At 42.7% G+C, this 16,122-nt stretch overlaps 1 protein-coding gene across 10 annotated transcripts in view; it reads right to left on the bottom strand.

The window, feature by feature from the left end:
• The window catches only part of TBC1D22A (TBC1 domain family member 22A), a 438,695-nt gene that overhangs the window by 361,727 nt on the left and 60,846 nt on the right, over positions 1 to 16,122 (bottom strand). For all 10 annotated transcript variants that reach the window (XM_065554788.1, XM_065554749.1, XM_065554783.1 and 7 more), the window contains one exon: positions 4,688 to 4,758. In XM_065554788.1, coding sequence (XP_065410860.1) covers positions 4,688 to 4,758 — 71 coding nt within the window. The remainder of the gene's footprint in view (positions 1 to 4,687; positions 4,759 to 16,122) is intronic.

Genomic DNA, 16,122 nt, shown 5'->3' with positions numbered 1-16,122 from the left:
TCTCCACAAAGGGGTTTAATGCTCTTTAACTACTGTACTTGAACTTCACCGCTTTAGTTAACTCAGGGCTTGCCTACAGGGAGGGAGGGAGTTAAAGCCCCAACTTTTTGCTGTGAGTCAGGAAATGAGCATTACACAAGTCACAGTAACAGCGTGCACATGGGACAGTGTGCCCTCTGCCAATGTGTATCATTGTGTACACATGGCAGCCATTTGTTGCAAACTGATAGCATGACATTCTCTAAGGGTATCCCATGCTCATTTGCACACCACTCAGCAGTCAGGCATTCTTGGATTTTTCTTGCTGTGCACTGTGGGATGCATAGTGGAAGCCATGCTAGTTCAAACTCTTAAATCCCATGATTCATCTGGCTCTGTTCCCGTACTTCCTTTATGGGTGGGCGAACGCCGTTTTCAAATTGCCGTCGGCCAATATGGACCATGTCGCTATGCTGTCAAGCTCAAACGCACAGAGGCTGCTTGGGATGTATTTCAGCACTCAAAGCCAGATGAATTTGGCATGGACTTTGCCTGCCACACCACTAAGCAGATGTAGCAGCAGTTCCTCCAACAGCAGGAGGGTCTTCAGAATATATTGGTGGGAAAAAGATTGTTTGATAGACCTGGGATGACCAACAGTGGCAACAGAACTTCAGGATGGCAAAAGCAACTATTTGGGAGCGCTCTGCAGAACTAACCCCAGAGTTACCATGGCAGTTTACCGACTTCTGACGTCCCATACCCATGGACAAGCAGATCACAATTGCCCTCTGGCCAAATGTTACCAGTCCATAGCAAACCAATTATGCATGGGAAGATCTATGGTCAGGACCATTTTCATGCAGGTGTGTGATGCCATGGAAAAGGTACTGTTGTACTGGGTAATAAAGCTTCGTAATGCTCAGGAGGTCGTTGATGGTTTTGCATGCATGGGGTTCCCAAATTGTATTGGGGCAATTGATTGGAACTATGTGCCTATTCTTTGCCCCACCATAGCTCAGAATTTATAAACAGAAAGGGGTATTTCCTCACGGTGTTTGAACGGCTGGTCAACCACTATGGCAGGTTTACAGACAAATACTAGATGGTCTGGAAGGGTCCATGATGCTAGGACCTTTCGGAACACAGCTATATTTAGATTAATGGACTGTTTGTCCCCACGAAACTCTATGGACATTAATGATGTGAATATTGCTCTGGTTATCCTGGGAGACCTGGTTTATCCTTTGTTTCCCTGTTTAATGAAGCCAGTCGCAGATAGCTTGGACAGAATGTATTTTGCATAATATTTGTGAAAATAAAGGAGAAGCCTTAGCAGCATATGGGAGGTTGAAGTGCAGAAGTGGTTTCAGCAGCCAGCAAGGGGTACGATGCAAAATGCAAATAGCTGGAGCAATGTTGTCAGGGACATCTATTACTCTCATTTTGAGTCTCAGGCTTGAAATTGAGCAGCTGTACATCCAGCTGTTAATCCAAGGAGGGAGGGTGGAAAAATGGTTACTAACCTTCCACAACTGTTCTTCGAGATGTGTTGCTCATGTCCATTCCAATGTAGGTGTGTGCTCACCCCGAGCACTGCCGCTGGTAAGTTTTTTCCCCTTAGTGGCATCAGTTGGGTCAGCTCTGGTGCCCCCTAGGGTGACGTGCTCATAGCACCAGTAAAAAGGGGCCCACTGACCATAGCCCCCTCAGTTCCTTCTTGCTGGCTAACTCTGACAGAAGGACAAGTGGGGGTAGGAGGGTTGAAATGAACATGAGCAACACATCTCTAAGAACAGTTACAGAAGGTAAGTAACTTTTTTTCTTCTTCGAGTGCTTGCTCATGTCCATTTCAGTATTGGTGACTCCCAAGCAGTAGTGCAGGTGGAGAGTTTGGAGTTTATCGACATGCTGATTGTAACACAGCTTGGCCAAATCCAGCATCGTTTCGACCCTGTTGGATGATGCTGATGATGTAATGAAATGAAAAGGTGTGGAAGAATGACCACGTTGCTGCTCTACACATTTTCTGTACAGAAACTTCAGCTACAAATGCCACCAAAGAATCTTGAGCCATTGTAGAGTGTGCAGTCAGGGCAAGAGGAGCTGGGACCTTTCCCAGGTTGTAGCATGTGTGGATACAGGAAGTGATTCACGAAGAAATTATCTGGGCTGAAACTGGAAGGCCTTTCATTCTGTCTGCAGTGACATTTCCAAAATGACTTAGTCCTTTCTATGTAGAAGGCTAGTGCACATCTGACATCCAGCAAGTAGCATGTGGCTTCGGATAGAAGACCGGTAGGAAGATATCAAGGTTACTATGGAATTGCAATATTACCTCTGGAAAGAATGGCAAATGTGGCCACAATTGAACCTTGTCCTTGAAGACAACCATATAAAGTGGTTCCGACGCAAGGACTTGGATCTCCGAGATCCTTCTGGCAGAAGTAACAGCCACCAGGAAAGCCACCTTCCAGGATATGTAGAGCACATTGCCAGCAGTTCAAATGGAGGTCCTGTTAGCCTTGGCAACACCAAGTTGAGGTCCCCAGGAAGGAGTAGCTACTGTAGATGGGGGTATAATCTCTCCAGGTCATTAAAGAAATGACTACAGATAGAGTTCAATAAAACAGACAGCCATTTACCTATGGGTGGAAAGCTGAATTTGCCACCATATAGACCCTAACAGAGAACAAAATTAGGCCTTGTTGTTCCAATGGAGCAAGTAGTCTAAAATGAAATGTAGTGTCAACTTCTAGCCCACATCTACCTACAACGAGTACGGCTATGAGTCATCTGGAACAGAATTTAGCATGGCAGTATAGTGCAACAGCCGCAGCGAATTAAAACTGTAAATTATTTAATAATTTACCTTTTAAAAACCCTCACGTGCCACAGTTCCCTCCATACGATCAGCCTCCTCAATCCTAGTCTGAGTTGCTGGGATTCAGGATTGAGTACAGCAGGGCAGGAATCAGGTTTGCCTTCTCCCTAGCCAGCATCAGTCGCAAACAGATTCTGGCTTTTCAGAGATCTCTTTACTGGCCTTCCCATGCTTATCCTCCAATAAGTCTTGGCAGTCATATTCAGGGAAGTGCAGGGGTGGTGAAGCAGTGGCCAGCAGGCTCCTCAAGTTGCCAGGGTTTTGAGTGTTCACAAATCCAGTGCAGCTCCTCAAAAAATGGACAAGTTACACATCCCCTGCCGGATTTCTTGCTATCACTGGTTTTAAAGTAGGTGCACCTTCAATGCAGGTGTTTGCTTTTTATCCAGCACTGTTCAGTATCCCACGGCCCTTTGTGGACATCTGCCCAGTAATATCCACAAAAAGGTCTTTGTTCTGTTGGCTGGCCACTGGAGCTTCGTGCACCAATGCTTCTCCCCAAATGGCTATAAGATCCAGGGTCTCAGCACAGCTCCAAGTAGTTGCTCAAAACATGTTGTAGGGCCTTCCGGAGCATTATCACAGGTGATCAACTGTGACCCAGGAGCAAACTGACAAAATCTGGCTGTGCGCCATCTTATAAGCAGGGGTGGTGGCATCCATTCAACTTGACCCCAGAGAAGAGCAGGGCAAGCATGAAAACAGATACATCAGTAATAGTCACTCACAAATCAGTTTCTGATAGCCATTGGAAGACTGCCAAAAAGTAGCTCGCAGCAGCATTGCGCGTATACAAACAATAGTCCGGACTAACTCGCTTCATAGCAACGTTAATTTACTTTGAAAGAGGACTCCAGAGTTCATGTTAAATGCAGAGTCAGTGTACTAAAATGAATTCCCGCATGTGTATGCAAGCATTTTCAAAGTGAATTAACTCAAAATGCTGCAGATTAAACTCCCCATGTAAACAATCTCTCAGTTTAACTTTCCTATGTGTAGACATGACCTTGGTTTCAAGAGAAACTACATTACTCAGCTCAAACTCTGACTTCAAATTTGAATTTTAAAATAAAAGTGATTGCACACTGTGCTTAATTTTAATTGCAAGAGAATATTTAATAAATAAATATTCACTGTTAAAAAACTGCATATGCATTTAGAATTAGAAAGCACTACACAACAAATTTATTAGCACTCATTAGCAAGAGAGAGTCTTTCAAAACACTGGAAATCAGACCCAATCTGAAGTGAACACTTAGTATTCCCTGATTATTTATTTTTTCAAAAAAGAAAGCTTTTCTAAGCCTTCCCTGAAAAATTCAACAGTGCTAAACTGTTGTGTGCATAGCTCAGAATGTTAAACAGAGCTTAAGTTCATGAAGATTTGCTGATAAAGTCTCTTCTACATATTCTACAGTATAAGCACTTTGAGTCTTTTCAATGCTAGTGGCTTTACAACTCCCCCCACCCCTCCATCATGTACAGATAGAAAATGGTTAACACATTTATGACGACAGATTTTCACGCTTTGCTAACTAAACACTCTTAGCTAGAATACATCATACTTTTTGTGGGAGGCTAACATGATTTTGAATATACACATTTAAACAAAAAAATTAAGGTACACCAGTTATTTACTACTTATTGTCATTTTCTCCTAATTTGACAAACCACACTTGAAATTGAACAAATAATGGAACTTTGTTCTTTGCTTTTACCATTCAGTAACAACGCAATGTTTTGGAGTATCACTAATAGGCTATAACTCAAGCAACATTCTTCAGTGACAGAAACAAAGCAATTATTGCCAGAAACAGAACTTACTGAAAGAAGCTTCCACGTGATCGGGCGAACTTGTTTAGGAATTCCAGACCAACTCAACTTCCGTAATTCATCTATCAAAAAAAAATAATCAATTTCATGATACGTCAACAACACTTGATAAATATTCATTAGAATATACAAGCAAATTAATACAAAGTTGTTAATATTTATCAAAATACAAGTAAAATCAGAATTACACAATATTTCTGAGGAATTAAAAAGGTATTGCATAATGAGAATCCATACAGATGCCTAAGAAAAATAGATATTTGGTGTGATAAGGTAGTTTCCTGGTATATTTACCCACTGTTATTTCTTACCATACATGTTGTATATTAATATGCACAAGAGAGACTAGATGTAGGCTCTACATATACTGATGTTAATTAAAAGATGATAATTAGTAGTAACTCAAACAGCAATGTTTCACTTTCTGATGCTGGAATTTAATCTTAAATTTAAAAAATGTTATTTCCATTTCCAGTCATACTGTACAACTTTATAGATAGGTTCTATCTATTTCCAAGAGAGCATATCCAACACAGTATATCCAACTAAACCAAATACAATCCACTCTAAAGCCACTGAACATCTATCCAGCTATAAGCACTTTCATTATTTTCCTGTACGAATTCTGTGTTTATCTACAAAATGCATGAAAAGTTGTGAAAACAAAAAAGTATGAAAAATATTAAATGACAAGAGATGCATAACAATGCCTGTCAGGAAACCTAAAATTTCAGGATTTAATTATATGCAAGACAGTCTCTTGCTGCTTCTCACTGCAGGCAGAAAGTGAGGATGAAAATCCTACATTATGGCCAAGTGATTAGATTTATTGATTTAGGTTCCACATATAAATATACGCAATTTTTACATTCTAGTCAGTCTTTGAAAACTTCCACCACAAAAATCATAAGAAAACCCAAAAGTACAGAATACAAATTATTAGAGGATGGGGACTCTGAGGAGACAATGCAAGTGCCTCTCTAACTGCAACTGCTTATAGCATATTCATGTCTACAGATGCACCCCCCCCCGGGTTACACAAACCCGACTTACGCAAATCCGCACTTACGGAAAAAGTTCCGTAAGCTAGAAATAGGAGGGTTTTTTGGGCGCAATTGTCATGTACACGTTTCTGACTTACGCAAAATTCAAGTTATGCAAGGCGTTCCGGAACGGAATACTTGTGTAAATTGGGGAGCATCTGTATTGTTAAATCACAAGGTTTCTGTCACCACACGCTAGTGTTGTTGCTTTTTTTAAGAACATAGCTGCGTTCCTGTTGGAGCTTTGTGTTTACTTCCTGTACACAGCTTCCAAGAAGTTTCATAAATGCGTCTTAAAAAGTCATTTTTAATATTCTCTGGATAATTATGGATTTTTTTTTTTTTTTTTAGGTTTTCAGCTTTTAGGGATAGGGAGAATCATAGTTAAAACAGAAATATCCATATGTTCTCCAGAACTAGCAGTAAGAAAATGATGCCTTTAGTGGGGCGGCTGCCCCACTCCCGGAGAGTGTGGGCTGCAGCAGGCCAGTGCGCCTGCACAGCCAGGCAGCCAATTAGAGAAGGGCTTATTGGGAGCCAATCGGGGACCAGATTGGAGACAGCCAATCAGGGCCAGGCTCAGCCCTATAAAAAGGCTGCTTGGGGAGAGGAGAGTCAGTCTGTCCCAGGCCTTCGACAGGGGAAGGTCTATCTCCAGAGCTGGGAGACTAGCACCATGGACAGTGCAGCACAGTGCTGGCCAGGCTCGGGGATCAGAAGGGAGCTCTAGCCCATAGCTAGATGGATTAAGGGGCACTGCCGGAGGGCAGTGGTCCGGAAGAGGACGCTGCGAGCTGGAGAACGATGCAGGCTCAGACGCCAACCAAGGGCAAAGGAATGGGCGGGACACCACCAGGAGAGGGCGCTCCACTGGATTGAGCTAATTCCAAGAGACAACCAGCAGGATGCGCTGGTTGGTGAGTCCCAACCTTGTCACAATGCCCTAAGTACCTGTGCTTGAAATGACTGACGCAACCTTAATATTTCTTAGTTATGTGAACATTTAAAGAGATTTTGTATATTTAAAAAATCCCAAAGTCACTTTGTGCAAAAGTTTTGCATTACTCTTTATGAAACAGACAAGGATTATTTTCACACACACACACACACACACACACCTGCCACTTAATGGTTTTACTGAATAAGCTGAGTCTTTCCTACTCAAAGCAATTTAAAAAAAAAAAGCAAGACATCACTCCTATTAGATGTAATGAGATTTTATTTAAAATTTCTTGAGTCACCAATTTAAATTTATAATCTTTGAGAGAGTCTATTTTTAAACCTTGTGGGCTGAGTTTATTGGCACGGGTAGTGTCCCCTAGAACCAAAGCCCTGGAAGGCTACCTTCTGTAACTGGGAGATCTCATGCTTAAATGGCTTCAAGTATCATATCTATGTTGATGATTCACAAATTTCTCTCCACCAGCAATCTCTCTCTTTCAATCATGAATCTTAGCTTGTCTCTAACATCTGTTTGATGTCTTATTGTCAACTAAAACGAATACTAGCAAAACCAAACTCCTGACCTTTCCTCTCAAGCTTTCTCCATTTTCTTCCTTCCCTATTACTGTCAGCAACACCATAAACTTTCCACATAGCTCGGGACTGATGGATATTTGTGACTCCCTCCTCTTCTTTGCTCCACACTTTCAAGCCATATTCAAATCATTCTTATGCCTCTACATGTACAAAATTCCTCCTTTTCTTCTGCCTCCACAGCAAAGTCTCTCATTCAGGCCCTCATATCCTGCCTCACCTATGACAAACACCCTTGTCTCTGGCTTCCCAAACATACCCAGGCACTCTTCATTCCATACAAAATGCACTTGTTAAAATCATCTCCATTATGTGGTTTGATTGCATCCCCCACTCCTCCCGGATTTCGTCCGCTGCCTACCATCTGCTATTGCATCAAGTTGTAATTGCTGGTCCCTTATTTCAAGGCTTATATATAAATCTACTTCTCTACTTATTTTTCTTAGTAAAGCTTCATGTTGCCTTCTGTCTCTTCTGCTCAGCCAGCGTTATTGCCCCCATATCCCATTTGTTGCCTCTTAAACTGTCATCTTTATCCCTTCATTACCTTCTATGTGTAAGATTCCACCTTCCTGAATTCATTTGTAAGGCCCGTATCTTCACCACTTCGAAATAGCTCTTAAAATCTACTTCTGAAATGGAAAAAATTACTAACGTTTAATAATTGTTGTTCTTAGAGGTGTTGCACATGTCCATTCCACTCTTTGGCCTGGTCTACACTAGGAGGGGGGAGGAACCGAGATAAGTTAGGCAACTTCAGCTACGTGAATAACGTAGCTGAAGTCGATGTACTTAGATCTACTCACTGTGGTGTTTTCACTGCGGTGAGTTGATTCTGCCTGTGCATCTCGCAGTGGCGGAGTACAGGAGTCAACGGGAGAGCACTCAGAGGTCGATTTATCGCATCTAGACTAGACACGATAAATTGACCCCACTAGATCAATCGCTGCCCGCCGATCCAACATACCCTTGGTGTGTGCACACACACCCCACAGTCACCAAAAATTCTTTTCCTCAGTGGTACTTGGGGCAGCTCAAGCGCCTGCCACACGCTGCTGGTGTTGGTATAAAGGGCCCAGCTACCTCAAGCCTCCTCAGTTCCTTCTTTCTGGAAACTTCAATGGAGACGGGTAGGAGGGCAGGTCATGGAATGGACGTGTGTAACAGATTTTGAAGAACAACCATTACAAAATGTTAGAAACAGTTTTTTCTTTGAGTGATCGCATATGTGCATTCCACTCTTAGTGACTCCCAAGCAGTTAAAAAGGCAGAGGGACCAGAGTTCCTGTTCATACAGACTGCAGTACAGGTTGACCAAAATTGGCATTATCTTTTGAATACTGACTGATGGTATAATGGGAAGAGAAATTAAACACAGATGACCAGGTTGCTGCTTTGCAAGAGTCCGGGATAGGGCTCTGCACTAGGAATGCCATTGAGGATGCCTACAATCCTGTGGAATGGGGAGTCAGTTTGTCTCGAAGAGAGACACCTGTCTGATTATAATATGTGCAGATACAAGTTACACAATTAAATTCTCTGTGCAGGACCTTTCATTCTGTCCGCTTTGGCCACGAACAGCTGGATTGACAACTGAAATGGTTTGGTCCTGTCAAGGTAAAAAAACAGTGCTAACATCCAATATGCATAGCTGTGGTTTAGGGTACAGGCAAGTAAATTGATAGATATGAAAATCTGAAGTCACCTTAGAGAGAAACCTTAGATGAGGGCGTAAGTACACCTTTTCTTTAAATAAGACTGTTGCTTCAGATGTTTGGAGACCCTTCTGGAAGTAGTAATAGCAATTAGGAATCATAGAAAATTAGGGTTGGAAGAGACCTCAGGAGGTCATCTAGTCCAACCCCTGCTCAAAGCAGGACCGACACCAACTAAATCACCCCAACCAGGGCTTTGTCAAGCCAGGCCTTCAAAACCTTTAAGGATGGAGATTCTACCACCTCCCTAGGTAACCCATTCCAGTGCTTCACCACCCTCCTAGTGAAAGTGTTTCCTAATATCGAAACTAGACCTCCACCACTGCAACTTGAGACCATTGCTCCTTGTTCTGTCATCTACCACCACTGAACAGCTGAGCTCCATCGTTTTTGGAACCCCCCTTCAGGTAGTTGAAGGCAGTTATCAAATCCACACACACACACACACACACACACACTCACTCTTCTCTTTTGCAGACTAAATAAGCCCAGGTCCCTCAGCCTGTCCTCATAAGTCATGTGTTCCAGCCCTCTAATAATTTTCAGTGCCCTCTGCTGGACTCTCTCCAGTTTGTCCACATCCTTTCCGTAGTGGGGGGCCAAAAACTTGATACAATACTCCAGATGTGGCCTCACCAGTGCTGAATAGAGGGGAATAATCACTTCCCTCAATCTGCTGGCAATGCTCCTACTAATGCAGCCCAATATGCCATTAGCCTTCTTGGCTACAAGGGCACACTGTTGACTCATATCCAGCTTCTCATCCACTGTAATCCCCAGGTCCTTTTCTGCAGAACTGCCACTCAGCCAGTCAGTCCCCAGCCCGTAGCAGTGCATGGGATTCTTCCGTCCTAAGTGCAGGACTCTACACTTGTCCTTGTTGAACCCCATCAGATTTCTTTTGGTACAATCCTCCATTTTGTCTAGTTCACTCTGGACCCTATCCCTACACTCCAGCATATATACCACTCCCCCCAGCTTAGTGTCATCTGCAAACTTGCTGAGGGTACAATCCATCCCATCATCCTGATCATTAATGAAGATGTTGAACATACCAGCCCCAAGACAGACCCCTGGGGCACTCTGCCAACTAGACATTGAGGTGTTGATCACTACCTGTTGAGCCTGACGATCTAGCCAGCTTTATATCCACCTTATAATCCATTCGTCCAATCCATACTACTTTAAACGTGCTGGCAAGAATACTGTGGGAGACCATATCAAAAGCTTTGCTAAAGTCAAGGTAAATCACGTCCACCACTTTCCCCATATCCACAGAACCAGTTCTCATCATAGAAGGCAATCAGGTTGGTCAAGCATAACTTGCCCTTGGTGAATCCATATTGACTGTTCCTGACCACCTTCCTCTCCTCTAAGTGCTTCAAAATGGATTCCTTGAGGACCTGCTCCATGACTTTTTCCAGGGACTGAGGTAAGGCTGACTGGTCTGTAGTTCCCTGGATTCTCCTTCCCTTTTTTTAAAGATGGGCACTATATTTGCCTTTTTCCAATCATCCGGGACCTCCCTCAATCACCAGGAGTTTTCAAAGATAACGGCCAATAGCTCTGCAATCACATTAGCCAACTCCCTCAGCACCCTCTGATGCATTGCATTCAGCCCCATGCACGTGTGCATGTCCAGCTTTTCTAAATAGTCCTTATCCTGTTCTTTCACCACTGAGGGCTGCTCCCCTCCCCCCCATATTGTGCTGCCCAGTGCAGCAGACTGGGAGCAGACCTTGTCTGTGAAGACCGAGGCAAAAAAAAAAAAAAAAAAAAAAAGCACTGAGTACTTCAGCTTTTTCCACATCATCGGTCACTAGGTTGCCTCCCTCATTCAGTAAGGGGCCCACAATTTCCATGACCTTCTTGTTGCTAACATACCTGTAGAAACCCTTCTTGTTACCTTTCACATCACCTGCTAGCTGCAACTCCAATTGTGCTTTGGCCTTCCTGATTACAACCCTGTATGCTCGAGCAATATTTTTATACTCCTCCCTAGTCATCTGACCAAGTTTCCACTTCTTGTAAGCTTTCTTTTTGTGTTTAAGCTCACCAAAGATTTCTCTCTTGTGCCAAGCTAGTCACCTGCCATATTTACTATTCTTTCTGAACATCAGGATGGTTTGTTCCTGCACTCTCAATAAGGCTTCTTTAAAATACAGCCAGCTCTCCTGGGCTCCTTTCTCCCTCTTATTAGCCTCCCAGGGGATCCTGCCCATCAAGGAGGGAGTCAGTCTGCTTTTCTGAAGTCCAGGGTCCATATTCTGCTGCTATCCTTTCTTCTTTTTGTCAGGATCCTGACCTCAACCATCTCATGGCCTCTGCTGCCCAGGTTGCCACCCACTTCTACTTCCCCTACCAATTCTTCCCTGTTTGTTAGCAGCAGGTCAAGAGGAGCATGGCTCCTAGTTGGTTCCTCCAACACTTGAACTAGGAAGTTGTCCCCAACACTCTCCAAAAACTTCCTGTATTGTCTGTGCTTTGCTGTATTGCTCTCTCAGCAGATGTCAGGTTGATTGAAATCCCCCATGAGAACCAGGACCTGTGATCTGGAAACTTCTGATAGTTGTCTGAAGAAAGTATTGTCTAACTCATCCTCCTGGTCTGGTGGTCTACAGTGGATGCCCACCACGACACCACCCTTGTTTGCTCTCACCTCTAAACTTAACTCAAAGACGCTCAACAGGCTTTTCTCCAGTTTGATTGCTCAGAGCTCCAGTATGATACTGCTCTTTTAAATACAGTGCAACTCCTCCACCGTTTCTCCTCTGCCTGTCCTTCCTGAACAGTTTATACCTATCCATGACAATGCATCCAATTCTTCCTGCTTGTTTCCCAGGCTTCTTATATTCGTGTACAGACACATAAGATAACTAGCTGATTGCCCTACTTTCGCAGTATGAATCAGGAAGCCTCCCCTGTTGCATCCTCCTCGGTATCCCACTTACCTCAGGGCTTTGGTCTACACGTTAGGAAAACCACCTTCCAGGAAAGGTGTAGTAAGGAGCATGTTGGTCCCATAAGTTTAGACAAAACTAAGTTCAACTCTCCAGGGGGAAAGAGGCTTCCTTAGTTGAGGGTACAATCTTTCCAGGCCTTTAAGGAATCTAATTGTCTTGTCATTAGAAAAAACAGAACAGTTATCCACATGAGTGGAAAGCTGATATTGCTGCCAGGTGAACCTTGATAGAGGAAATAACTAAGCCTTGCTGTTTCAGATGCAGCAGACAGTCGAATATTTATTGGATGGACGAATGCATTGATGAGACTCCGGTTTGACAAACCCAGATAGAGAACCATTTTAACAAGTAGGTTGCCGTGCTGTTGTAGGGCCTTTCTGCTATCTAGTAAGACCCAGCAAACTTACTCTGAGCAAGCCTTCTCTTTGGGATTTAACTGTGGAACTTCCAAGGCCATTAAATGAAGGAACTAAGTTTGGGCAGAGCAGGTAACTGTGGTCCTGAGAGATCAGATGTAACAGGAGTGAGATTGGAGTCACTACTGAGAGGTCCAACAGAATGGAGAACCAGTGTTTGCAAGGCCATGCTGGGGCTATTAATATAACTCAGGCATGGTCCCTCTTGATCTTCAATGGCACTCTGTGTAGGAGTGGGATTGGGGGAGAAAGCAAAATAAAGCTTTCCTATCCAGGATACCAGGAAGGCTTCTGTGATGGAACCCAGCTGTGGCCTTGTAGAGAGTAGAATTCGTGACATTTTCTTTTGTACTTGTTCACAAATAGGTTTATTTGGGGACTACCCCATTGCTGGAAAATGCATCTGACTACATCCACGTGAAAAGAGTACTTCAGGTAACTGAGAAAGACCTGCTCAGGCAATCTACTAGCTCATTCTGCACCCCTAGAAGATGCCTTCAGGTTGATTGAATGGACTATACAAAATTCCCATTGGTGAATTGCTTTCTGACACAGGAAGAATGATTGAGCTCCTCCCTATCTGCTGAGGTAAAATATCACTGCGATGTTGTCCATAAGAACAAACAGGTTTCTCCCCCAATATGAGGTAGGAAAGCCTGACAGGCAAGACTAATCTCCCTGAGCTCTCTCTGAAACGGATATGAAGAACGGGCTTCATAGAGGACCAAAGAACCTGAGTTCAGAAGAGCCCAAGGTAAGCTCCGCACCCTAAGATGGACACATCTGAGACCAAAGTCATCGACAGTTGAGGGTGGAAGAATGGAACACTTACACAAATGTTGAGGGCAGAAGAAGGGAATGCTTGCACAAATGTTGAGAACTCAACCACCAATTCAGTGAAATTAGAACACGCGAAGGTAGCATGAGCACAGTGTCCAGATGCAGACAACTTGACAAGGTACATTGAGGCCAGCCACGTCCGAAGGGGTCTAAGGTACAGCCTTATGTGTTATACTATATATATGTGCACAAGGCCACATGCTCTAGGAGCCTCATACAATTTAGGATGTTTGTGATTGGATGAATCCCGAGTCTGTCACGCCTAGCATCTTCTGGGAACATGTTTTTAAATTTCAGCATGGAGTCCCATACTCTGACACCATACCTGGCCAAAAGTGCATGATGGTTTGCAATCCTGAACTGCAGCCACCCAGTAGAATAAACTTTCCTACCAACAAGTCTAATTTGAGTCTTTTGACTCTGAGACTGTGCCATGATGTCCCTGCCTTTCCTTCTTACTGGCAGCAGATACCACCAGGGGCCCCAGAGAGGGATGGGAGTAAAGACACTCATAACCTGGGCTCGACCCTTTGAAGTTGGGGGGGGGGGGAAGGAGGGATGCAGGTGTCTGTCACAGTCACTCTGGAAAGACCTCCAGTAGCTAAAAATACTGAGCAAGTAGAGAGAGGATTCTTATTTTCTCCACCTGTAGGCCCAAACTTAAGGCAACCCTCTAATGATTCCTGGTGCACCTTACAGTCATCTGGGGGAAGCAACATGCCTGCTCCCAACCCCCAATTAGGGTTGGAAGAGACCTCAGGAGGTCATTTAGTCCAACCCCCTGCTCAAAACAGGACCAACCCCAACTAAATCATCCCAGCCAGGGCTTTATCAAGCCAGGCATTAAAAATCTAAGGACGGAGTTTCCATTATATCCTTTCCTAATCCATCTCAGTAACTACCCCTTTTACTGATGTCTTCCCTACAGAGATCCAATCTAACTCTTCCCCCAGTATACCATTGCTCCCTCAATTCTCCCCTGCACCACATGTGTCCTCTTACCTGTTGCTCCCACTTTCAGCTCTTATTTCACTCTATGTCCACATCTGTTTGAGCCATGTGACAGAGGACTAGGTATGAAAACCTGAGTCAGCACTCTGTTCACAGCAGCTCCAATCACGCATAGCAGATTGCAGTGGATGAGGCAGACCTGTGTCTAATTTGTGGGTGGGGCAGGGCAGAAAGGCTAATTAAGCCATTAGCCAGAGCCCACAAATGGGCACAGGAAGGAAGTGAAAAAGGGGAAAGCAGGCAGTGAGAGGGAGAGAGAGATTTCTCTCCCCCTGCTTGTAAAAGCGCTAGGTATGCTGCAAAGGTGGTGAGACTCAATTATAAATAAACTGCACAGGGTGTTGAACCAACACAAGCGTCTCTGCGTGGTTTGTAGACAGAGACAGAAACAGGACTGAGGAGGCTCTGTTACAAGCCAGCTTTATTTTCTCACTCTTTGCCTTTGCTGGGCTAGAATATCAAGTACTCAGTATATCAACTTACATTTTTGAGTACTTGATTTTGCAAATTTAACATTCATTAAATGTAGTTTATGATGCAATTCAAAATATACACTAGATTAAGTCAAGCTTTGTTTATGCCTTTTGATTACCTACTTTTTATTTAATAACAAGGGGACCAATGGGAAAGTTATAATCAGTCACAAAACTGAAGGTAAGAAAGCGTTAGTGTGTCAAAAAGAAAAAGATGAGATGGGGGGAGGGGAGAGAAGTAATTTTTCCACAACTATGTCAAACTGAAACCCAGATATTGACATTGTGTGTTAATCTTAAAACATGTTGACAACATACATGCTCAAATAACAATAGTGTATCCTACAAACTTTCAAGAATATGTATGAGGTGAAGAAATATGATTTTACACATCTTGAGGCTTAAAATTTTGTAATTTTGAAACTGCAAAAAACATTGAAGATGACTTTTTTTCAAGCAGTTAATAATTTTGATCTTATGAAAGTTAATTTATGTCCTTACACTTGCAGCACAGATATTGGATATTTGATTGTAGTTTAGGAGTTTTTACATGTGCAAAATCTCAGTCAAATTATGCTACATATCTTATCTGAAAGACACTGACTCCTTCATTTGGCTGGATATATGAAATGTAAAGTTATTTTTTCCTAACATGCTGTGGTTGAATAGTTTTCTCCTTATTCTTGGACTGAAATGTGTATGTAATTTTTTGTAATGATTGGAGAAAATATTCCATCGTAAAACAGGAAAAGGTGATTGTAATACCAATTTTTTGTTGTATGTTAACTCGAGCATAAGCATACAATCTGAAATGGCATTTAATTCTTGTTTTGTTTTAAAATGACTCTGCTAAAAAAAAATCTAGTGTCCCTTTACAAAACATTTTACAACTTATGCAAAGTATAGTACTGTAGTACACTAATTTTTTTCCCTAAAATTATAAACGTTTAGAAGGCATTTTGTTATAACGGGCATCCCTTTTCAAAAAAGCCAACATAATCTACTGAATGTTATGTGATACACAAAATGTAAAATCAAACAAAAGTAACTTCTGGTATATAAATTGGCAAGTACTACCAGCTGAAATTGAGTATTTACAGTTAGTTTAAAAATCCTGTTGCAACCAAAAAGCCTGTAGCATTAGCAAGATAGGCAACAAAGTCATTCCTACTGAACTGAATGGTAAAGCAAGATCATTCCAAAAATATTAGAGTCCAAGTCTAGAAAGTCTTACCTATGGAAGTGACCCTTACTCACAAAGTAGTTCATCTGACTTCAGTAACACTGTATATAAAGGCCCTTTACAACAGGGTCTGCAGGAGCGTACTCAATTTTACTAGCATTACTTTTAGTGTTAATCTCAAATAGCCAGTAGCAGCTCCTCTATTTATAAACAATATCATCCCTAATTAAAGTTAACCAACTCCCT

The sequence above is a fragment of the Chrysemys picta genome, chromosome 1, assembly GCF_011386835.1.
Source record: "Chrysemys picta bellii isolate R12L10 chromosome 1, ASM1138683v2, whole genome shotgun sequence".
NCBI lineage: Eukaryota > Metazoa > Chordata > Testudines > Emydidae > Chrysemys > Chrysemys picta.
Note: the sequence above shows the minus strand (reverse complement) of the source record. Positions and strands in the feature narration are given on the sequence as shown.